General features: G+C 57.4%; 1 protein-coding gene across 1 annotated transcript in view; it reads right to left on the bottom strand.

The window, feature by feature from the left end:
- Positions 1-776: 776 nt before the first annotated feature.
- The window catches only part of INPPL1 (inositol polyphosphate phosphatase like 1), a 73,671-nt gene continuing 50,948 nt past the window's right edge, over positions 777-23,499 (bottom strand). The window contains exons 14-28 of the mRNA XM_077830335.1: positions 21,238-21,334; positions 19,944-20,082; positions 19,652-19,751; positions 19,161-19,249; positions 18,869-18,950; positions 17,715-17,804; positions 15,502-15,615; positions 15,029-15,117; positions 14,529-14,616; positions 10,416-10,571; positions 9,778-9,862; positions 9,120-9,269; positions 7,948-8,707; positions 7,223-7,356; positions 777-5,475 (exon numbers count right to left, since the gene is read on the bottom strand). Coding sequence (XP_077686461.1) covers positions 5,382-5,475; positions 7,223-7,356; positions 7,948-8,707; positions 9,120-9,269; positions 9,778-9,862; positions 10,416-10,571; positions 14,529-14,616; positions 15,029-15,117; positions 15,502-15,615; positions 17,715-17,804; positions 18,869-18,950; positions 19,161-19,249; positions 19,652-19,751; positions 19,944-20,082; positions 21,238-21,334 — 2,267 coding nt within the window. The 3' untranslated portion in view covers positions 777-5,381. The remainder of the gene's footprint in view (positions 5,476-7,222; positions 7,357-7,947; positions 8,708-9,119; positions 9,270-9,777; positions 9,863-10,415; positions 10,572-14,528; positions 14,617-15,028; positions 15,118-15,501; positions 15,616-17,714; positions 17,805-18,868; positions 18,951-19,160; positions 19,250-19,651; positions 19,752-19,943; positions 20,083-21,237; positions 21,335-23,499) is intronic.

The following is a 23,499-nucleotide window of genomic DNA, read 5'->3' as shown; positions in this document are numbered from 1 at the left end:
ACGATGGCTGAAACTGGAGCAAATGGTGAGTTTAGACAAGGCCTTGCCTGTCACCCCTTCTCTTATCTATCCCCCCTTGTCCCTGTCTGTGTGCAGAGGTGTGAATTTTAAACCATGTGGTTGGAATACGGCCATTCTAGAGCATCCCTGGATCCCAGGACGTGGGGCATTAAAAGCTCCAAGCCCAACCTGACCCAACGGCCCCTATTCCCTGACCAGCTGGTGGACGTAGTCGCAGCAGGTGTTAACATCTCCTTTTGAGGAAGTTAGAGAGGGCAGGGTTCAAAACTGGGCTTATAAAAAGCCGACTTGCCGAGTCACTACCTTGGCACTGATAGATCCCAAACTGCAATGCAGCCGTCTCTGGGGCGGAACACGGCAGCTGTTCAACAGCGCCCAGCGACATGGCTTGCCAGTTTAGGGCAGGAAACGAAGGCGAATAGGGTATCCACTTGAGGCTGCAGGGGGAGCTAAGGGAGGCGGGATCGATGTTACCGAGATGGAATTTGAGCAGGACGTGAGCACTATCGTGTTGTGGGAGCTTTAGAGAGCAGAAGTAGTGAGGCCTTTGGTTTTGCCCACCACCTGCATGCTGGCACTCCCCTCCTACACAGCGCCACGGAAGGGAATGGGGTCAGTCCAGCGTCAAAGGGAAGAGCACCACCTACTGACTCACCAGCGTGACTTCTGCTGCAGCTGGGTGGGTCTGACATGGGTCTCCCATCCCAGCAGAGACCCAGCCTGAGACTGAGGCAGGGAGAAAACGCAGGTAGCAGTTTCTAAGCAAACAAGCCCTTTTATTGCTTCAGAACATGAGGCTCCTGGACATAAAAAGTGAACATCTCGCAAAGTCTTCAGATCCTAACACGTAAAATTCTCGTCTCCCGCCTCCCCCGAGAAATAAGACTAAGCATGAGAAGAGAGTTTCAAATAACAATTAAATTAAAAATGTTTTAAAAAAAGCTCGTGATTTCAACCACAACAAAAAACACAACACGACGGTAGTTTAGTAGGATTAAAGTCACACCAAATGCCTCGCAAACTAACAAAGAGACAAGGTGGGGTGCAGAGAGCGTGCCAGGCCACGCGGGCACCGGCTCCTCCCCGCACCTGATAGCTAAACCGCCCTGGAAACCAAACACGTCCTTCATTTCTGTGTGAGAGCCACTTCATCAGCATCGGAGATTCTCCTTGGGATGGGCAAAGGCCCCAGTGATCTAGCAGAGTCCTCCAAGGGTTGGATACGCTGCCCAGTCTCCTGGGGCATGCGTGCTCGCCTGTGTACGGCTCCGGAAAAGCGGATGAGCATCACTGCCTCCATTTTACAGATGGGGAAACTGAGGCACAAAGCAGTGAAATGAGTGGGCCAAAGCGCCGAGGAAACAAGTCAGCATCAGAGCTGGGAACAGAAACCAGGGCTCCCGACTCCTAGCCCCATGTCCACAAACCAGTCACTCAGAACAGCCTCCGAACAAGGTTCCAGTCCATCCTAGCCCAGAGACAGATGTGCTAACACAGGGACAGAAGCAAGCCATGTTTCACTGACACCGAAAGGGGGGTCTACACTGGACCAAATCACAGTGACAATCCCTTTGGTCGGAAAGGGAAATCGGTGAGCAGGGACCTGCCCTCAGCACCAGCCTAAGGGGCTGGCACAGCCAGGGCTGCTCCCCTTGGCAGCTGGTGTCTTTAAATGAGAACTGTGCTTAAAACTGAACTGTGAACCCAGTCACGCTAGCCCTGGATGTGCTCTGGCCTTTTGCCCATCCTTGAGGCTTGATCTCTCCCTGTTCCACTTAGCCATCAGGAATATTCCAGGGGATGTGCTAACAGGGAAAGGGGCCTAGAGAAAGTCAAGGAGGGAGGCCACGGCTTTCCCTCATCTAGCGACTTAACCTCATCTAGCAACAGCTCCTGGCTGCCACTGCTGCCTCAAGCGGGATTCAAACTCGCCACAAAGGGGTGTGGGGGGGTGTATCGGTTCCCTGCGCCACCCCTGGGCAGCGGGCCTTAGACTGCAGGATCGACCCCATGAGCAGCTGGCTCCAGGGGGGTTAGAGGAGACAGGTGTTAATGTCACATGCTTGCTCAATGCCTTTGGGTCCCTGCTGGGTGGCTGGTCCTGAGATTAGCAGCTTGCCATTGCTACGAGCTAATGGAGACAGGGTTAGCTCCAGTGAGCGAGGGTGGGGCTGGAGGGGCATAGGTTCTCGCCTCACGTGGCCCACGCTGGGGGGTCAATAGAGTCGCCCAGGCCTGACAAAGAGCAGGGGCGAGTGCCCCACTGACTGCATTCCTGCTTGGAACAAGTTAGCCAAGCAGCCGCTGATGCGCTGCGTGTCCAGCAACCAGGCTGACGTGCCCAGCCGTGCGGCGGGCTCCGGTGGCCGGTGAAGGAGGGGAGAAGAATGATGCGCCTCTTTGGGTCCTCGGTAGCAAAGGGATCAGGGTAGGGTCTGCCCTAACTCCATCCACCCCAGGGCCTTGCAGACCAACCTCTTCACGGCCACAAGGGGCAGCCCAAGAGCCCAGGTTACTTCTAAAGCAGCAGGTGACGCATAGCAGGGAGGAGGCTGCTGAGAAATGTGGTTACGTCCCAGCGGCCTGTGTGGGTGGTGGTGGGGGTGAGCTAAGCTAACAAGGGAACAATTTCTACCCATGGCGGTGGAAAGACCCACCCTGGCTCTCTGGTTAACGGGGGCCTATAAACGCTCTGGCGCTGGCCGGGTGCCGGAGCTCCACTCCCCCAAAGGAAACTGGCAGAGCTGGGTTTGGCAAAGGAGCCGCTTATGGTACCGGGAGAACTACGGCGTCCTTGGCAGTTACAATCTCGAGGCATTTGTGAAATAGCCTCAGTTTCCCTCTCCCCCTAGCCCACAGAGGAGCTGCCGGATAGGGCCTTGGGCACCTTGGCCTCTGAAGGGGGAAAAGAACCCAGGTGTCCGGAGCCCCAGTCCCTGGCGTTAGAATTTGGGTCCTGCCTGGCTTGAAGGGAAGCGGCTGGGGTCACTGACTCGCTTTGGATTTGCTCAGCAGCAGGCGAGGACGCTGCAGACACAGGCCAGCGCTGCACCCAGGTTGTGATTTCAAACCAATCCCATTAAACTGGAGCAAAACCCCGTGCATGTGCTCTTAAGCCGATGGCAGCACCGTTTCTATTCATTTCCTGAATTAAGCGAAGGAGTCAAAGCTAACCTACATGGATATAAACCAAGTTTAATTTGGATTAAGGGCGCGGACACTGGGTTTCGCTCTAGTTCAACTAAACCGGTTTGAAATCACACTTTCAGTTAAACGGGTGCAACTTTGGTGTAGCCAGTCTCAGCTGCCGCTTTCTCCTGCTTTCTGCTGGCAGCTCAGACTGGTGGGTGAAGACTCGAGGGCAGTGGAAGGACTTGCTCTGCAGACAGCAGCACGTGGGGCAAGGCTGTAGCTCTCTGCCCCAATGTCCCACCACGAACGCGGTGCAGGCAGGCAGCGAGAACGTGAACTCGGGGCTTGTCCTCGCTGCAGAGGGACCTCCCGTTGTAACTCGGGTGCTGCCCCTTGCTTGAGTCCCACCCCCACACCAAGCCCCTTGGCTGGCACATGGGCTGGCCTGCCAGGGCTACAAGCTACAGCACGACTCAGCTGACCCCTCCGTAGGGTGGACGCAGGCGCGCGCCACCCTCCGGAGCGGGCAGTCCTCCGACAGTTCCCCCTGTGGGCCCAGAAAGGACAGGCGGGTTCTCCCACGCTTCCCTGGGAAAGAACCCCTAGCTCACTGCAGCGCTAAGGCCCTGCCCCCCTAGACGTCTCCGACCCAAGGGAGGAATAAGGCGCCGGGTACAAACACTGCCCCCTGCTCTCATGACCAGCGGGCACAGATGAAGGCAGGATCCTTGGGTCCCCATGCCCAGGGAGGAGCAGCTAGAAGATAAGGCAGCAGAAGGCAGTGCATGGAGCCTGGCTGGACGTCTGCTGGGCAGGACTGAGCTGGCAGGACGGATACCAGGGAAAATTGGCCAGTGGGTGGCGCACTAGCCTGGGCCGGGGGTAACCTGGGTTCAATTCCTGCTCCGCCAGACTTCCCCTGTGACCCTGGGCGCGGCCCGTAGGCCCCGTCTACGCTGGGCGTGCTTTAGTGGGATACTAAAGGCAACTACGTCACAGCCGGAGAGGAGATGAGATAATGGGGCCCAGAGGAGGACGGAGGACTCAGGAGTGGGTGGAGGGACCATTGCCCCCGCCATGGGCTCCCACAGTCAATGAGAAGGGCTGAGATGGTCTTTACTCCCCAGCTGACCCTAGGGACCCCCCCTACTCCAATTCTTCGCTGGGGCAGAGGCACTTGGTGGAGAGACCGTTCCAGACGTAGACAGCCCTCCCCGGCCAACCAGGAAGGGGGGGGGGGGCTGTTTTATCAGGAGCCCAATGGGGAAAGAAGCAACATCTAGATCCAGCGCACTGGCAGGGAATTCCTCCTTGGCTCTGGGCCAAGCTTCCCAGGTTAATTCCAGCCTCTGACCCTAGTCAACGCCCATCACCAATTTCCCACCCTCCGGGCGGTTGCAGCCTCACCCCCCCAGTAGATTGCTCCAGCCCCTTGCTCAGCCTGGTTGCTCGTCTCCGCTCCCTGGTGACCTGAGCGCTGTAACCCAGTGGCACCTGTGCCCGGGGAAGGGGGAGAGGCCCTGCCCGGCGTTGCCCACTGCATTGCCCCCACCATGGGATGCAGGGGTGCAGGAAAGGGCCTAGCTTGGCTGAAGGGGAACGTCCGTGCAAAGGAGGAGGAGAGGCATAAACCAGAGCAAGCCCAGGCTGCCTGGCATTGAAACAAGACAAACCTTCTTCCCTTAGTTCAATAAATACGCAATAACTTAGGCAGCAGAGCGCCCTGCTCCCAGGGCTTCTGCCGTGAGGCCTAGCCCACTTCCATCCCCCAGCTATGGGATGGCCCCCGCTCAGCCCACGTGCGGCTCTCCGCCTTCCTCCCACCCATCGCCCCCTTGCTCTGGGTTGGCTCAGCCCCGCTTCCTCCAGGAAGCCATGGGAGGCGAGGACAGGTAGGATCTGGGTCGCCGTGAGGCAGCTCCTCTGCACTCCACACCCACAGCTCCATCTCTGGGGTGCACCCCCTGCAGACGCAGCATCAAGCCAGTGTCCCCCGGAGCTGCTGCGGCAGGGAGGCTGGAGCGCTGCCCCGGCCCCCCCATGGGGATGCAGCCCATGGCTGCCTCGAGTCCCCTCCCTCCCCGCCAGGGGGAAGGGGGGCGCAGGCATAGTGAAAGCCCCCGAGATCCCTACGTGGGAGGAGGCAGGAGTGGGCCGGGGGACGTGAACAGGAGCCAGCGCAGAGCGGCACGCCCAGGGCACGGTGGTGTGGGAGGCGCAGATTCCCGCTACTTCCTGAGCTTCTGCAGGTTCTCCAGCAGGAGGCGCTTGTGGTTGGGATCCAGCACCCCGGCCTCCTCCAGGTCCTCGTCTGTGATGTCACTGGAAGGGGGGAGAGGACAGGAGCTCAGCAGCCAGCCCCCACCCTGCGTCCCTGGAGAGCAGGTGACTAAATAGCCCCCCTCTGATTGGAAAAGCACAGACACCAGTTAACCCTCGCAGCACCCCTCCGCCCCCAGCCACAGGCAGGGGATATTATTTACCCACATGAGTCAGTGGCAGAGCCCCAAATGGAACCCAGGTGTCCTGGCGCACGGTCCCCAGCTCTAACCACGAGGAAACACTTCTCTGACTTCTCATCTCACCAAGGAGACTCAGGCATGGGTGAGATCCCCCTCGGTACATGCTTCTCAGGTGCCCGGAGAAAGCAGTGTTTGCCAACAGGGACCCCTCCCTGGGACCAGTGACGCTTCCCTGCCAGGAAGGCTGGCGGCGCCTACCCGGGGCCCTTCCCTGCAGAGACCTGCGCCGTGGGCAGAGATGGCAGCGTCATCCCAATACGGCAGCCCAGGAGCGGGCGTCAGGCGGCCGGAGCCATGCACCAACGCTGTGCCACGTGGCAGGTAACCGGGTGTCTCGACAAGAGGCGCCTTGCACTACATGCCTGCTCGAGAGGGCAGAGCCCCTGTTGCGGGCCATACAGACTAGTGCCCCTCTCAGCTGATCCCGCTCTGGGAGCAGGGCCCGGGTTCTCCAGGGCAGCGGCGCCCCCTAGCGGCACAAAGGCCCAACTTCCACCCCGTGCTCCCCAACCCGCCAGCATGCTGGGATGGAGAGCGAGGGCCCTGGAGAACCAGGATGCTGTGCTGGATTCGGAAAGGATGTTGGCATGCCAGGTCCGTGGAACGGGCCGGGCCCCCAGCAGCTGGCATTTGCTAAGATCCTGGGCAACCGGGAGACATCTCTGCTCATCCGTTCTCTTCCTTGTACGCTCCCCACCCCACCCCGCTCCTCTCCCCATTCATCACACTGCTCCTTACTGCCTCTGCCCCCGCCAACCGGGCAGAGGTAGCTTGTTCAATTCCCCCCGCCCCCAAGCACGGGCGTCGCTCTCCGTGGCAGGACGGGGCGATCTCATCAGCGAGGCAGCAACCCAGGTCACCGCTGGCTGTCCCATCACAGACGCCGATGGCTCCCCACCTCGGTGTCTTGCCCCTTCCTGCTCCTTAAATTCCCCGCTCCCACGGATTATCTCGAGGGCCCAACCAAATTCACAGCCGTGTAAAAAACGTCACGGACCGCGAAATCAGATCTCCCCCATAAAATTGAGCTATTGGAGGGAAGGGAGAGGGGCAGGGGCAGGGCTTCCCGTGAATTGGGCTCCAACTGCTAGTCCCGGGCCAGGACATGGCCGCTCTTGGTGGGAGATCAGACCAACCTCCGGGTACCTCCCCCGGCTGCAGGAAGCTCTGGGGCGGCGCAGAATGAGAGGGCAATCCCGTGACCCCCCTACAACAGCTTTGTGACCCCCCACCCACGACCTCCTTTTGGGTCAGGACTCCCACAGTTACAACACCCTGAAATTTCAGATGTAAACCTCTGAAAACGTGAAATTTAACTTTTTAAAACCCTCTGGCTGTGAAATTAACCAACATGGACCCTGAGTTTGGTAGGGCCCCAGCTATCTCCATCCCCGCCTCCTAGGATGGACCCATCTCGCCAGCCTCTCTAGGCCCCGTTGGATTCATGCCCCTGCCCCCAGCTTGGGCTCACCGCTCCTGCCAAGCCAACGTCCCCCTGAGCAGGGTGGTCACGCGCGCCGGAGCCTGATCCGGCCAGGTCCCCTCACCTGAGGAACTCCAGGTCGTCCCAGCCATTGTGGATCAGCCCCTCCTCGTACCTCTCCAGCCCGAGGGCCAGGAGCCATTCGCCCACGCTGCACTCGCTCAGGCTGGAGCTGCTCCTCCCTCCCTGGCCCAGCGCCTGCACAGAGCAGATTGGCACAGCACGTCAGGCACCCCGGGGGTCCAGCTGCCCCCCCACCCCTCCCCGGGACCCTCCTGCATGCACACGCCGAGCAAGGGGGCTCGTGCAACGGCTTTGGTGCCTGCTCCGTGCACGGGGAAATCCGATTAACCCAGGGCCTGGCTCCAGCACCTCCCATCCCAGGACCCCAGTCACTTTGGACTGATGAATTCATGCCCCCGGGGGGTTGGGCAGTATCCGCAGGCCCATTGTCCAGATGGGAAAACCGAGGCACAGAGCAGGCCAGTAAGCTGCCCGTGGCCGTACAGTGAGTCGGTGGCAGAGCTGGGAGGAGAACTCCATTCCCCTGACTCCAGGTGGCAGGACCAGGTAGGAGGCTGGGGCTCTGCTGGGGGCAGGGGACATCGATTCCAGGGCGGCTGAGAACCCTCAGCCTTCAGCCATTTCAACCTGGGGCCTCTTAGCCAGAGCGGCTTGGCTGAGCCTGCCCCCGTGTGCACGGGGCAGAGGGACATTGCTGAGGGACCCCAGAGGGAGGGCGCTGTGACCCCTGATCTCATAGAGCCTCTGACAAGCTCCTGCAGGTACCTCTTCAGCCAGGTCCTCCTCGATGCTCTCCCTGATGGAACGGGGTGGGAACGTGATAGGCCGGCTGTAGTCGGGGTGCATGCACCTGGGGGGCAGGTCCAGCCGCCCTTTGCTGAGCAGATGTGGGGCCGGCCGGCCCTGCTGCTCCCGCCCCAGGCCGCTGCCCCCTTTGCTGCCCGGATAATCCACCTCACTCAGGGTCTTGGCCATCTGCAGCACCGAGCAGGAGCGATCGTCCAGGAGGCCTCCCTGGGCCTGGGGGGCATTGGGGGGCTCCATCAGGAAGCCAGGTCCAGGGGAGGGGGGAGGCCTGGGGTGTAGCTTGGGTGGGGCCAGCTTGGACTCCAAGGGATCGCTGAAGGCCACAGCAGCCCATGGCTTGGCGGTGCAGGGCTCCTCCCGGCCAGCTGCCCCACCCAGGTCCTTGGCGCTGGCGTAGAGAGGGTTTTCAGCCACCTCGAACTCCACGGCCTTGGGCAGCGGCGGAGGCGGGAAGTCGGGGGGTGGCAGGTTGAGGGTGCCCGTGTCCTCGTCCGAGGAGCTCTCCTCGCCCCGGCCCGGGAGCGGCTGTCGGCGCCACTCGGGCTGCACGGGCACCGTGATCTGCACTTTGTTCTTGGGGGCCGGCCCCTTGGAGGGAGTGGGGGGGTCCGCGGCCAGCAGCTGGTGCGGGACCCCCTCCAGCACGTAGTAGGCCGGGTTATTGAAGCTGTTCTTCATGGGGCCGCCGTCGGGCTCCGAGGCCAAGTCCTGCTTGGACCTGAGGGCAGAGAATGGGTCAGTCACCTGGGGGCACACGCCAAGGGGCAGGGAGGAGGAGAGGCTGGCCTGCGGGCGGGCATTGCAGGGGATCGTCTGCCTTGTCTATACAGACCGCAGGCTCTTTGGGGCAGGGACTGTCTCTCGCTATGGGGCACGTACAGTGCTCAGGGCCCCTCTCAGCTGTACTCCTTGCTCTGGAGGACTCCTCTACCCCAGGCATCTCTCCCCAACGGGCAGGTCCCCGGCAGCCGCTTGAGACCACCAAGGCACGTAGGCCCCCAACACTGGGGGTCCCCGGCCGTTCTCCCTAGGGGGAACGTCCTGCCAGCTCTCCGGTGAGAGGCTCCGTTGTTCTAGCTAGCTCACGGTGGTACCAAGGGGGCTGGGGGCCCAGCTTGCCCCGCACTGACCTGGCCTGAGAGGTCTCCTCCTTGGAGGTGCCGCGGAGTGGGGCTGGCAGACGCCCGGCAGTCAGGGCGCTGGGTTTCTCTGGCTCGTCAGACAGCTTCCCGAGGGGGCAGGCTGCCGTCTCCCCTGGCAGGAGCTTCCGTCCGGCGGATCTAGCAGAGAGGGGGAGACTATTTGCCGATGGAGGCAGGGCCCGTCCATACCCTCCCAGCTGGAAGCTCACCGGTTCTCCGCAGGGCTCCCACTATCATCCCCCTCTCCCCCTCCCGGGGACACCAGGAAAGCGAGGCCGAAGCGCCTGTGTCATTCCCCTGCTGCCCCTTCACCCCAAACCTTCCAGCCCCTGACAACCCTGTCTGCTCCTGGGAAGCTTCTTCAGCCAGGGCCCTGCCCCAAAAGCCACCCACCACCCCGGCAGGGTGGACCCTGCGCTGCTCGCTGATCTCCCCTGACGCCAGGCCAGGATCCTCCTGCCAGGGGGAGACCAGGCCAGTGCAGAGGGTCACTGACCATCCCCATGAGTGACAGGGCTGACTGGACAGACACGCCCCCAGGGCATCCCTCCCCCTGGGCGGAGAGCGCCCCCTGCCTTCCCCCCCGGGCCCTGCTTCTTCCCAGAGCGTCATTGCCACAGCGTGTCCGCCCCCAGCCCATCCTTACTTGGCGTGCTCCTGGCTGGCCCGGGAGACCGGCGGCAGCTTCCCCTTGGCAGCTCCGGTTTCATCCTTGTCGATGCTGATCCACTCTGCGGGCGGGAGACACGCACCCGCTCAGCGGCCAAGCACCCCCCCGGCTTAGCTCACTCAGCGCCTCGCCCGGGGCTGCTCCCTGGCTGGCTCGATGCAGTCCCAGGCCACGAGGATCCTGCCCCCGCCCCTTGGAGGGCTCCTTCTACCCACCTGGCACCATCTCGCTGGCTCCCCAGCTCTGGGGCTGGGTGGGAAACTCAGCCCCCAGATCCCTTGTCTCTCGGGCACCTCCAGCGGTGGAGAGATGGAGCCACCCCCAGCCACTCACTAGATGGCACCACCTTCCCCCCGGCTGCTGGCCTGGCCTGGCTTCAAACCCTGAGCCACGCAATAGCAGCGGCCCGGCTCCGGCCTGCCTCTCTGCTTAACTGGAGAACAACATCCCAGCTTCTTCTAGGCAAATCCCCCCCCGCCTGCTGGCTAATGGCTCCATCGGACCATGCAATCAGCTGCGGCAGCCGGGCCGCGTTCCCACAGGGTGTAACCCCTGGATGCCTGGCAGGCAGCCCCTGAAAGGCGGAATGGTCCCCCCCCGCCCCACCCGCTCACCGTAGAGCCGCTCCCGGGTGCCCATCCGCTCGGCCGGGACCCGGACCTTCATGGAACCCCGGATGTTGCCCGTCTCCTCCCCGCGGTGGGACAGGTAGGTGAGGAACTGCTGGGCAGTGCTGCCGATCATGGACTTCAGGGCGATCACGCACTCGCCTGGAGGACGGGCAGGAGAAGAGGCGTCGGCGGGACAGCCAGAAGGCAGGCACCAGTCAAGGTCAACAGGGTGGGGGAGAGAGGTGCCCATGGCAGTGCCCTGCCCTCCCCTCCATCCCCAGCAATGTGACCCCAAAGGAGCGTGGTGGGGGGGAGAAGACACTGCAGAGACAGCACCACGGATCAGAGACGGGGGTGGGACTCCCGCACGCGAGAGCAGCTCCGCGATTGCACTCAGGAGCCAAGCCCCTGGAGCGAGGTAGGTGGAGCCTGGAATGGGATGCTAGAGACCTGGGTTCAATTCCTAGCTCTGGAACACACTCCCTGGCTGACCCTGGGCAAGTCACTTAATAGCTCAGCTTCCACCTGGGAAAGGAACATGACGTTTCCCTACTGCCAAGGGGCCGTGTGAGGCTCCATGGGGAGGGGGGCTCAGATGCCACAGTGAGGAGAGGGGCAGAGACAGGAGGTGTTGCATTATATACCAAGAATATCTACACTTGTTCTGAGGCCCAGAAGGAGGTGGGAGACAGACCAGAGAGTCTCTGGGTAAAAATAAAAGGAGGGAAGGAGAATAGGGGTGACATCATGGCAGACCACCAAAGGAGGAGGTGTTTCTACTACAAATAACACAGCTATCCAGAACGCAAGCCTTGGTAACAAGGGGGGGACTTTAACTTTGCAGACATCTGCTGGAAAAGGCAACACGCAAACCTTTCAGCAAGTTCTCGGACTCTAGTGGGGATGACTCGTTTCAGAAAGAGGAGGAAGTAATCGGGGGGAAGCCATTTTAGACTTCATTCTGAAAGACGCAGGCGTAGGGAGGAGGGTTTTAGGTTTATTAGGAACTGGTGGAGCCTTTTGGGAAAGGAGGAGCTTTCACAGAAAGGACGGGCTGCACAAAATGGAACTAGATTGCTGGGTGTGTAAACTTGAAAAGGTTGTAGAGGAGTTTTTAAGCTAAGTGCTGAGGGAAAGCCAACAGGTGAATCACAAAATCATAGAATATCAGGGTTGGAAGGGACCTCAGAAGGTCATCTAGTCCAACCCCCTGCTCAAAGCAGGACCAATCCCCAACTAAATCATCCCAGCCAGGGCTTTGTCAAGCCTGACCTTAAAAACCTCTAAGGAAGGAGATTCTACCACCTCCCTAGGTAACGCATTCCAGTGCTTCACCACCCTCCTAGTGAAATAGTGTTTCCTAATATCCAACCTAAACCTCCCCCACTGCAACTTGAGACCATTGCTCCTTCTTCTGTCAAGACCATTACAGGTGCTGAGCACATGGTTCAGGACAGAGACATCCCTTAGGGGAGGATCTGTTAGCGGGGATTTTCTCTATCCTCATAAAGAGGAGAGGATCGAAGTTGATAAAGTACAGGTAGGAACTGAAGAGAAACAATCAAACAAAAAAGAGTCCCATTCAGTTACATCACATGAAGGCAGAGAGCTAAACATTGAGAAATGTTGTAAGAGCTTGTCTACAAATGCAAGAAGTCTCAGTACTAAGATGGGTGAACTCGAGTGGGTGGTATTAAATGAGGATGTGGATAAGAACATAAGAATGGCCCTACTGGGTCAGACCTAAGGTCTGTTATGGACCCTGTTAGGGTCTTGGCCTTCACAACATCCTCTGGCAAGGAGTTCCACAGGTTGCCTGTGCACTGTGTAAAGAAATACTTCCTTTTGTTTGTTTTAAAGCTGCTGCCTATTAATTTCATTTGGTGACCCCTGGTTCTTGTGTTATGAGTAGTAGTAAACAACACTTCCTTATCTACTTTCTCTGCACCAGTCATGACTTTATAGACCTCAATCATATCCCCCCTTAGCCATCTCTTTTCCAAGCTGAAAAGTCCCAGTCTTATTAATCTCTCCTCATATGGAAGCCGTTCCATAGTCCTCAGCATTTTTATTGCCCTTTTCTGAACCTTTTCCAATTCCAATTTTGATGTAACAGGCATCACAGAAACTTGGTGGAATGAGGATAAGCAATGGGACACGGCGATACCAGGGTACAAAAGATATCGAAACGACAGAGTAGGTCATGTTGGTGGGGGAGTGGCAATAATACACATATGTTTTCAATAAGTTTTCTTTCCCACATAGCGCCACTCCCCCACCAGCCCTGCTCTTGCCAGATTCTGTGAGCAAGGCCTGCCTCATACCAGGCCTCTGGTACAAGGGCTCATATCTCAAGCTGACTTCCTACTACATTAGCTAATGTGACGCCAATTTTTCAAAAAGCCTCCAGAGGTGACCCTGGCTGGTAAGTCTAACTTCAGTACCAAGCAAACTGGTTGAAATTATAGTAAAGAACAGAACGATCAGATATGTAGATGAACATCATTTGCTGGGGAAGAGTCAATATGGCTTTTGTAAAGGGAAATCACGCCTCACCAATCTACTAGAATTCTTTGAGGGGGTCAACAAACATGGGGACAAGGGTGATCCAGAGGATACCGTGTACTTGGACTTTCAGAAAGCCTTTAACAAGGTTCTTCAGGAAAGGGTCTTAAGCAAAGTAGGGAGTCACGGGATAAGAGGGAAGGTCCTCTCATGGATCAGTAACTGGTTAAAAGACAGAAACAAAGGGTAGGAATAAATGGTCAGTTTTCAGAAGAGAGAGAGGTAAATAACGGGGTCCCCCAGGAGTCTGCACTGGGACCAGTCCTTTCAACATATTCATAAATTATCTGGAAAAAGGGGTAAGCAGTGAGATGGCAAAATTTGCAGATACAAAACTACTCAAGATAGTTAAGTCCCAGGCAGATTGAGAAGAGCTACAAAAGGATCTCACAAAACTGGGTGACTGGGCAACAAAATGGCAGATGAAATTCCATGTTGACAAATGCAAAGTAATGCACATTGGAAAACACAATCCCAACTGTACATACATAACGATGGGGTCTAAATTAGCTGTTACCACTCAAGAAAGAGATCTTGGAATCACTGTTGAGAGTTCTCTGCAAACATCCACTCAATGTGCAGCGGCCGCCAAAAAAGCAAACAGAATGCTGGGAATCATTAAGAAAGGGATCGATAATAAGACAGAAAATATCTTGTTGCCTCTAGATAAATCCATGGTACGCCCACACCTTGAACACTGCGTGCAGATGTAGTCACCCCATCTCAAAAAAGATATATTGGAATTGGAAAAGGTTAAAAAAAGGACAACACAAATGATGAGGAGTATGGAACGGCTGCCATAGGAGCAGAGATTAATAAAACTGGGACTTTTGAGCTTGGAAAAGAGACGACTAAGGGGGGATATGATAGAGGTCTATAAAACCATGACGGGCATGGAGAAAGTGAATAAGAAAGTGTTATTTACTCCTTCTCACAACACATGAACTAGGGGGTCACCTGATGAAATTAATCAGTAGCAGGTTTAAAACAAACAAAAGGAAGTATTTCTTCACACAACGCACAGTCAACCTTTGGAACTCCTTGCCAGAGGATGTTGTGAAGGCTAAGACTATAACAGGGTTCAAAAAAGAACTAGATAAGTTCATGGAGGATAGATCCATCAATGGCTATTAGCCAGGATGGGCAGGGATGGTGTCCCTAGCCTCTGTTTGCCAGAAGCTGGCAATGAGTGATAGGGAAAGGATCACTTGATGATTACCTGTTCTGTTCATTCCCTCTGGGGCACCGGGCACTGGCCACTGTCGGAAGACAGGATACTGGGCTAGATGTACCTTTGGTCTGACCCAGTTTGGCCGTTTTTATGTTTCTAGGTTATAGCCCACAGGAATCGGCGACAGAGCTGGGAACAGACCTCACCTAGGGCAGCCAGGACTAGAACCCTGGGCCTACAGCACCAAAACCCAGGACTCCTCCCTTTGAGCCAAAGGAGAATGCCAGTCGCTATAGCAGATCCCTCCCTTAGCCACTCTGTGGCTCGGCCACTGGAGGGCGATGTTACTCCCAGGCCACACTCCCCCTCCTGCTCCTTACCGTAGGATTCGTAGCCATCAACGGACTTGACAGTGAGCAGCAGGTGCTGGTCCTGGAGATACTCGATCTCGGACAGAATCGGTTTCAGCTGCAGCCGGGGAGAATCCATGGAGAATGGACATTTACTCAGCACAAGGAGGCCAACATGCTGCATGTAGCAGCTACAGGGCACAGTGGAGCAAGGTGCAGTAATACAGGGATCCCGCTCCCCCTGCCAATCGAACTGACCACCCGCATTCTCCCACCCGGACAGAGAGCCGGTGTGCTCTAATGCATAGAGCACTGGCTTGGGAGAGCTGTGTCCTATTCCCGGCCCCGCCACTGGTCTGCTGGGTGACCCTGGGCAAGTCACACCCCTGATCTGTGCCTTAGTTTCCCCATAATGATACTGACCTGCTTTGTAAAGATTATGGGATTGTTACTACCAATAACAAGGTGGTGTCTCCTCTGCACAGAGGGGGTGGCAGGGTGATTGGCTGGGGGAGGGGAGGAGTTCTCACCGTGGGCAGCTGCCTCGAGGACCACTGAACCTTCAGGAAGTTGATGTTGTCACTGCTCTGCATGTCATTCTCGAAGCTCTTCTTGAACTCTGGGGGAGAGGAAGTGGCAGGCTCGGGTTAGGCACACACTTCCCCGGCCTTCAGACACAGTGGAGCAGTCCCATGGTACGCCTCTCACCCTGCCCCCATCTAGCCAGAATGGAACTGTCCTAGGACTAAATTGACCCCATGTGGGGACAGACACACCCCCAACCCCAGCACTCCGCAGGCCTCTGTTGCTTGAGCTAAAGGAGAATCTCCACTAGCACAAGGAGAATTAGGGCTTTTACATCCTCTGCTGGTTGCAGCTGCTGGTGGGCCATGGGCTCACACACAGCAGATGGTGGAGAGGCTCCCGTCTACACTAGCCAGTGGGCTACACGGTATGTGTGAACCAGGCGAGTGGGGGGAGGGAGGGGGTGTCAGGCACGCACCTTCCAGGCAGGTGGAGTAGAACTCAATAAAGAATTTGGTCCTGCTGGCCGTCTTCACGATAGCTTCAATGTTCTCAAACTCAATGTAGGCCTGGTCTGAGGCCTTGGAGAGCCCTGGGAGCAGAGAATAATCAGAGTAGAACACCTCACCCGGCTAGCTCTTACCTAGCACCTCTCATCCCTAGATCTCCAAGCGCTGTACAAAGTAGGTCGGGGTCATTATTCCCATTTTACACAGGGGGAAACTGAGGCACGGGGAGGGAAAGTGACTTGCCCAAGGTCATCCGGCAAGCCAGTGGCAGAGCTGGGGACAAATCCAAGGTCTGCTGAGTCCCGATCCAGTGTTCCAGCCACGAGGCCAGACTGTGGAGAGGGTTATGGCTGCCCCAAGAAGACAGGACCCACAGGTTCATATGAGGGACAAGGAAGACACCCCCAGCTCAGTTTTTATCACAGCTGGTATCAAGCCTGGAGAGCTACCAGGTCTGCTGGGCCCCAAGCAAGTTCATCTCCCTTCTGGGTTGGGTGATGGAGCCAAGTGTGCCCCAGAACTGACACAGGGCACAGCCGAGGGGACGACAGGAGAGCAGGGCTAACAGGAGGCACGGACCTAGGGTGGCATTGCCTTCTCCTGGGGCAGTGAGACAGGATCATGCAGGGGTCCAGCAATCTGGTGGGGAAGGAGATTTAAGATCATCTAGGTATGGCCCCAAAATAACAGCCATACTTCGCCTCGGTTTTCAGTAACAAGGATCAGAGCGTGTGGACGAAAGCAGGATGGCTGATGGAAATGAGTGTCTAGAAATGGTAATTACCACGGCCGAGGCGGAAGAAAAACTTAACGAGCTTAATGCACTCGAATCAGGCCGGGGGGACCGGATTGTTTCCATCCCAGGATCCTGAAAGCACTGGCATATGAGGTTGCTAGGCCGGTAGGAAGGGGTTTTTAATGCATCTAGCTATTTGGCATAGCGCCGTATGAATGGAGAATAGCTAACGTCCCTGGATGTAAGAAAGGGGAAAAAAGTGACCCGGGCAGTTACAGACCTTGTTAGTCAGACCGCAGCAGGCGTTAGAACGAATTGTGAAGGAAAGAATAATGAAATTCAGAGAGGTAATTGGCAAAGGAGACGTAATGCAATGTGAGTTTACCAACGGTAGATCGTGCCAGACATGGTGTCTCTAGGAAATGGTTAGGGATCAGTGCAAGACTCATCAGGTGGGTAAGGAACTGGCTAAAGGGAGGAGACAGCAGGTTGCGCTGAAAGGTGATTACTGGACTGGAGGGAGGTTCCTAGCGGAGTTCCCCAAGGATCAGCCTTGGGACCAATCTCATTCACTGTGTTTCTTAATGACCTGGACACAAAAAGCAGGAGCGGGCTAACGAAATGTGCTGACGACCCAAAGTTAGAAGGAAGCTTCAGTCCAGAGGCGAACTGGAACACAGGAGGACCTGATGACCCTGAAGGCTGGAGGGACAGAACGGGGATGAAATTCAGTAGTCCAAAGTTCACGGTCAGGCACTTGGGGTTGAGTAAGAAGGGGAATCAGATTGCTCTGTGAATACACCAGGGGGTGAGCACCAAGGAGGGAAATGAGCTTTGGAAGCTACAGGACAGTGCTGGTACAAGAACAAACGGAAACTAGCCATGAACAAATTCAGGCAGGAAATTAACCATCAATAGGAGTTGTGGGGGCAAACAACTGAGTTAATTTTAAGAGAGAGCTGGACAAATGGGCGAGTGGGAACTGCATGACGGGATTGCTTGTGGCGGCAGGGCAGGGCTCGGCAGCCCTGGGGCTCGCTTCCGGTCTATGGCTTACCTTCCCAAAGCTCATGCTTCAGGGTTTCAGGATTTCCCCCTCCCCCAGTGTGTTCTGGGAGGGTTTTTTATCTCCTTCCTCTGAGGCAGGAGGGATGGTCACGGCTGGAGATGGGACACAGGTTGGGGCTCTGAGGTGGCCCCGAGCGCTGTCTCTCTCGGCTGCGGGGATAGCGTGCAGGTCGGTGGCCTGCAGCAGACAGGCAGTCACAGCGGATGCTCTAGCAGTCCCTTCCGGATTTAAATGCTACAACTCTGCGACATCCGTGTCCCCACGGAGGCTCAGTGACAAGTCAGGGCCAGGGGCAGGCGGAGAGCGGCTTGGCCATTGCTAGCCGGTGGCCACCCAGCCCAGCGCAGGGCAGGCACATGCCCGCCTTCCCCCCGTACCTTTCTTGGAGACAAACTGGGATGTCACTCCGACTTCGAAGGCTCCGAAGACAGGGGAGTGGTCGCTGGTCGTGATGTCGTCGGTGCATCCTACCAACAAGCAGGCTCCACTGGTGAGCTAGCCAGGGTGCCCGGGGCCGGGAGCGGGCTCAGCAGGGGCAGGGAGCCCGACTGGCAGCTGATCAGGCCCGCGGGGAAGGCATGGCCCTCTCTAGGGGTGGAGTGCTCCAGTGCTCGCTGGCGGGGCAGCTGAGAAGCTGGGCACCGCTGGAGCCCCCTTGCCCGGCCCTTTGCTGGGCGTCCGTACGCACCTCGGAAACATCGCCGGGGAGAGAACTACGTTTCCCTCATGCCAGAATTCAGTGGGGAATTCTGATAGCCCAGGGGGCCAGCCCTCTCTGCCCACCCGCCGTCCCAGTTCCCCTCGCTGCCCTGCCAACGTGCCCACCCCAGGCTCCCCACCGCCTCTTCAGCCCTTGGCCCCCCCGCTGCCGCTGCTTACAAGGGAGGGGGGGCGCTCGGCTAACGGTGATGAGACCCTTGTCCTGGGAACAGAGCCCGCCTCCCCCTTGAGAACCGGACTGAGACCCGCAACTCGCAGGCCTCCGTGACTAGACCCGTTTGGGCTGGATTTGAACCTGGGACCTAGCTGGGAGAGACTGTCTACCCCCACCCTGTCTACCCCACGCCCCCGTGAGGGCTTTCCTCTCGAGCCCCCCAGGGCGAGCCCCAGCCCCGCACAGCCTCGCCCCCCTGCACTGAGGGAGGCAGTGCCCGCGAGGTCTGGGCGAGCAGGGCCCTGGCAGGAAGCCTGGGCTGTCACTCTGCCCACTCACCATCCCCCCAGGGGCGTCGTGCGGCTCGAGGGGGCGTGAGGGGAAGGGGCTTCTGGGGTTGAGCGGAGAGAGGGTGTCCCAGGCCCGGGGCAGGACTAGCCCCAAGGAACAGCCAGATCTGCAGGCACAGCCGGGGGAGGGCCTGGCACTGGGTCCCTGGTCACCTCCGTGCAGATGCACCGGCCACAGGCTCCTCCGCACGCCCATGGGAAATGCGCCACCCGGGCTGCCAGGGGGTGGACCACCCCGGCCAGCCGCCCGAGGGCGAGCAGGTGTGATCCCAGCCAGCAGCGGGTGCTGCTGACGCCCCCCACTCACCGTAGGAGTTGCAGTTGATGTGGGTCTCGGGGTACGACTTCCACAGGATGCGGTCACACCAGGAGGGGACGTTGGTGCGGACCTGGGTGGGGGGCACAGGACGCTGGGGTGAGGCATTGCCAGGCAGCACCCTCCCCCCGCCCATCAGCCTGGCAGGGCCCCTGGCGCTGGCCCCTCACTGGCCCACAGGGTCCGGAGAGCCAACCACGGGAACTGGCTATCCCTCCCCAGCCCCCCAAACGCCCCCCCCACACACATACCTTCGCTTCCCCACCCCACCCCCAGCACCTACCCCGGTGGGCTTCTGCTTGTGCCACACGTAGGTGTCGCGGGAGCCCCGCTCGTAGCGGTAGGTCGGGGGGAAGGTGATCTCCTCCTCGCCTGCAGAGACACAGCCCGGGGCGTGAGGAGAAATAGCCTCGGCCCGGCCACCCGCAGCATCCCCCAGCAGCCACAATCCACACCCCGGACCCCAGGCCCAGCAATGCCGACCCCTGAAGGGGAGACACCCTCCCCAGCAACACCCCAGCAGGGAAGGGGAGAGCCCCCAAAGCTCCCCCACCCCAGCAGGGAAGGGGAGACCCCCCCCCAGCAACATCCCAGGAGGGAAGGGAGAGCCCCCAAAGCTCCCCCACCCCAGCAGGGAAGGGGAGACACCCCCCTCAGCAACACCCCAGCAGGGAAGGGGAGACCCCCCTCGAGCTCCCCCCACGCCAGCAGGGAAGGGGCAGAGCCGGAGGGGGAAGCAGACACCCGCCCCGCCCGCAGCAGAGCCGCCCTCACCGAATCGCAGGAAGACCTTGTGCTTCTCCTTCTCCAGGTTGAGCTGATCCACCTTGAGCAGCGGCTCGAACTCCTTGCGGTTGATGTAGTTGAGGATCTCCTGGAGGAGGCAGGACCAAGCGGGCAGGTCAGAGCGGGGAGGACAGGCCACCCCCACCCCCCCAGGCCTGCCCTCCCTCCTTTCCCCCCAAGGGCCTGTGCCCCTCACCTCTCACTTGGCTGCCCTCCCCACGGTGCAGCCCTCTCCAGCCCGGCCCATGCCCCCGTCCCCACGGGCCCGCGCCCCCCTCACCTGGATGTCCATGTCCAGGCGGTAGTTGAGGTCCCCGAACCAGAAGAGATGGGTGAAGCGGAGCGAGATGTCGAAGGAGCTGAGCTGCTTGTCGCCCAGGGACAGCAAGCGCAGGATGTCCAGATAGTTCTGGTTCCGCCTGCCGGAAAAGGGAGGGGTGGGCAGGCCGAGAGAGATGCGCCCGGCACAGAGGGGGCAGGGGAGGGGACACAGATCAGAGTCTCCGGGGGCACAGGCTTGGGAACAGAAACCCAAGGCCTAGACTGCTCCGAGTTACTAAAGATCCCCAGGCGCTTCCCGCAAGAGCAGCGGGTTTGCTTGGGTGCCCTAATTTGAGTGCTGTCAACCGCCGCCGTGCTCCTTCCCAGAGGCAGATGCGCTGACCCGCTGCGTGGGGCTTGTTACGTGTGTAAGCACCCTCTGGGATCCATCGGGACGGTACAGATGACAGATAGGGTGGTTGTTTAATATTCTCAGGGCTTCTACCAAAGAGAAGGCGTGTGGAGAATGAATGCTTTTCCCAGGCTAAGAGCTCCAGGCCTGACAGAGAGACCGGGGGGAAGGAAATGGGGGCTTTCCTCATTTGGCGGTAGACCCACCATGATGCTTAGCCTGGGAACGTCTGTGCTTCCAGAGTTCATCCAGTGGGACCAGAGCGTGCATGCTAACAGCGACAATCGCTGCGTGCTGACCGCCGGGCCCAGGGCGATGTGGCCCCAAGGAGCAGGGTGTGGGATGGTGCATGGAAATACGCCGGGACAGAGTGAGTGCAAGTGTGTCTGAGTGTACGCAAGCGTGCAAGGCTGAGCCCACCTGTATCTAAGAAAGCAAGAAGGAGCATGCAAAGGCCAGGGTGAGTGAGTGTGCCCCAGGGTGGGTGTGCGAAAGGACGAACCTGTTCAAACTGGCGCACGCATGCGTGGCAAGTGCGCCCCAAACCGAGTCCGGGAGTGCAAGTGGCTGCGTGCAAACACTAGCGTGCCAGAGCGAGCATGAGTGTGTCAGAGCGAGCAGGAGTGTGGCCAGGGGTAGGTGCGAGCGTCCCCAGCGCCACGTCTGTAAGCGAGCAGGAGCGAGCGAGGGTGGTGCCTCTCCATGGAGACCAAAGCGTCTCCTGTCCAGAGCCAGCAGCCATGTTCGCGTGCTGCCCACGGCCAGCGACAGGAGCTACCAGCAGCTCCCCGCTCAGCCCCGTTGTGCCTGGGGGGACCAGTGGGCCCGTCTCCCCAGCTCAGAGCTAGGTGACGGGCTCCCGCTCTGCAAGGGGCTGCCCTGTCCTGCACCCCGCACTCACCTGGCCGTCTTCTCGTTGCCTGAGGTCAGGTGGCAATTCACGAAGCCGAAAGAGGTGCCATTGAACATGAAGGAAACTCCCACAGCCCCTTTATTGCCTGCAAAACAAAGAAGGGGAGGGGATGAGCCCCACTCAGGCTGGGCTGGGGCTCGGTTCCCAGGCCCACTCTGGGCACTGATGGCCCATGGCACAGCAGCCGAAGCCGGCACCGGCAGCTTGGAGTGAGCAGAAAAAACACAAAGCCATTAGGATGGGTAGGGGGAGGAGAGAGTCCCCGCTGGCTAAGAGCTGCACCAGATCCCTGGATCCTAGCCTTCCCTGGCCTTGGGGATAGTCAGACCCAGCCTCTTTCCAGCTGTAACTGACCCCGCGAACCCCTTCCGCCAGGATCCAGGTGCTGCCCGCATTACCGTTCAGCTGCCCTGGGGTACCATCTACACTGCCTTAGGTAGCAGAGCCAGCCCTGAACCCAGCCAAGGGAGGAGAAGCAGATGCAGAGAGGCAGGCCCTGGGGTCATTTTAAAGCAGGGCAAATACCTAGCGCCTTCCGAGCGAAAGGATTGTGGCATCACAGAACAGTCTGTGCCCTTGTGCTGGAGGGTGGTGCCAGGCCAGGGCTCCTCTCAAGCCAGAGCAGAGGGAACGTCTGAGCCAACCAGGGTGGATAAAAAAACATCTTTGATTTAAAAATAAATTAATAAAAAACCTGGCATTTAAAATTTAAATTAAATACAGGTATACTTTTAAAAGAGAAACCAATTTAACATTCAAATGAAAATTAACTACCTATGTTAAGGCCTTAATTTGTTATAATCTATTAAAATCATTTAAATTAACTACAGAAAGTAATATTAAGAAGTACATGTTTGCAAGACAGTCAAAGCACTGAAAATCACCGGCTAAGCACCTGGACCCAGAGCTTGCTGAAAGGCTAAACCAGCTTTTGACACCGGTAGCCTCTTCTACAGCTGCAACGAGAACATTGTTTTCATTTCAGTTTATTCAACTTGTTCAGTTCAATGACTAGTTCATTCAAAGTTAAGCTATCAACTGGGAGCTGAAAAAGCAGGTAAGCTTGGTTTCCTCCCTCATTCTATAAATAAAAACAAGGTGTGAGAGGATGAAATCTACTAGCTCTAAAATCTTGAAGGACATGGTGACCAGAAACAATCAGCTAAATTCACTAACTACAGCTCATACTTCTTGTGGGTAATATGTCACTTAGTTTTAAAGGCAAAACATGTTTTGATGAACTATTTTTCCTGATATCTCCAGCCCATTTATGGTCATTTTATTTTATGTAAAAAGTGGTTTTTGTGCATTTTAAATTGAATTTGGATTTCCATCCAAATAGAGCTTGACACATATCACAAGTAAAAAATCCATTATTTCAATAAGAAATGTTTCAGAGTAACAGCCGTGTTAGTCTGTATTCGCAAAAAGAAAAGGAGTACTTAGTCTCTAAGGTGCCACAAATAAGAAATGTGTCATTTACCATTTTCTAACACAATGAAAAAGGTAAAAATTAAGAATCTGAATAAATGTAAGTCAAGCTCTATAGTGCTTAAATCAATGGGTATAGATGCAGTATATCCTCTTGCCTAGCAAAAAGATGAACCACATTTAGGGTAAAGGCTAGATTTTGCTGCAGTCAACACATTTTAATGTTTGCCAGCCAATGAGACTCAACCTTTCTTTAGGGAAGTAACTAAAAAGTACCAATGCAAAATATGATTAAAATCGGTGATTTAAATTATGGTTTCCGGCTTGCTGATTTAGCTCACCATTACAATTGATGATTTAAATCAACTCATCTTGGTGCTAACTTGCCCCAACCCTGTGCTGGAGGGGAGGAAGAGAAATTCAGTCTCCAGGCCCATTTGGCCATTGACCTCTCCGGAACTGGTGTGAGACCCACCAAGGCGCTTCACAAAGGCCAGTGAAGAGGCACAGACAGGAACGACTAGTGACCCAGACCAGATCAGGATGGCCAACTGCATCTGAAAGGCCCTGCACAGTATCCCAATCCTCTGAGCCATCCAGTCCCCTCTTCCACCACCCAAGCTTCAGTCCCAGTCTCAAACCCCAGCTCTAACCCCCCACCCCCAGAATCAGAAAATGCTAATTTTGGATGGCAGCCCCACTGGAGCTTGTGCGGCCAGAACATACAGACATGTTGCAAAGATCTGGGACTAGAACTGTGACCTGCTACTCCAAGACCATAGGAATCTACCACTTGCATAGAAGGGCCCTATCGGGAAA

This window comes from Eretmochelys imbricata, chromosome 1 (assembly GCF_965152235.1).
Source record: "Eretmochelys imbricata isolate rEreImb1 chromosome 1, rEreImb1.hap1, whole genome shotgun sequence".
NCBI classification, from domain to species: domain Eukaryota; kingdom Metazoa; phylum Chordata; order Testudines; family Cheloniidae; genus Eretmochelys; species Eretmochelys imbricata.
The sequence above is the reverse complement of the archived record's forward strand: the minus strand, read 5'-3'. Positions and strand labels throughout refer to the sequence as shown.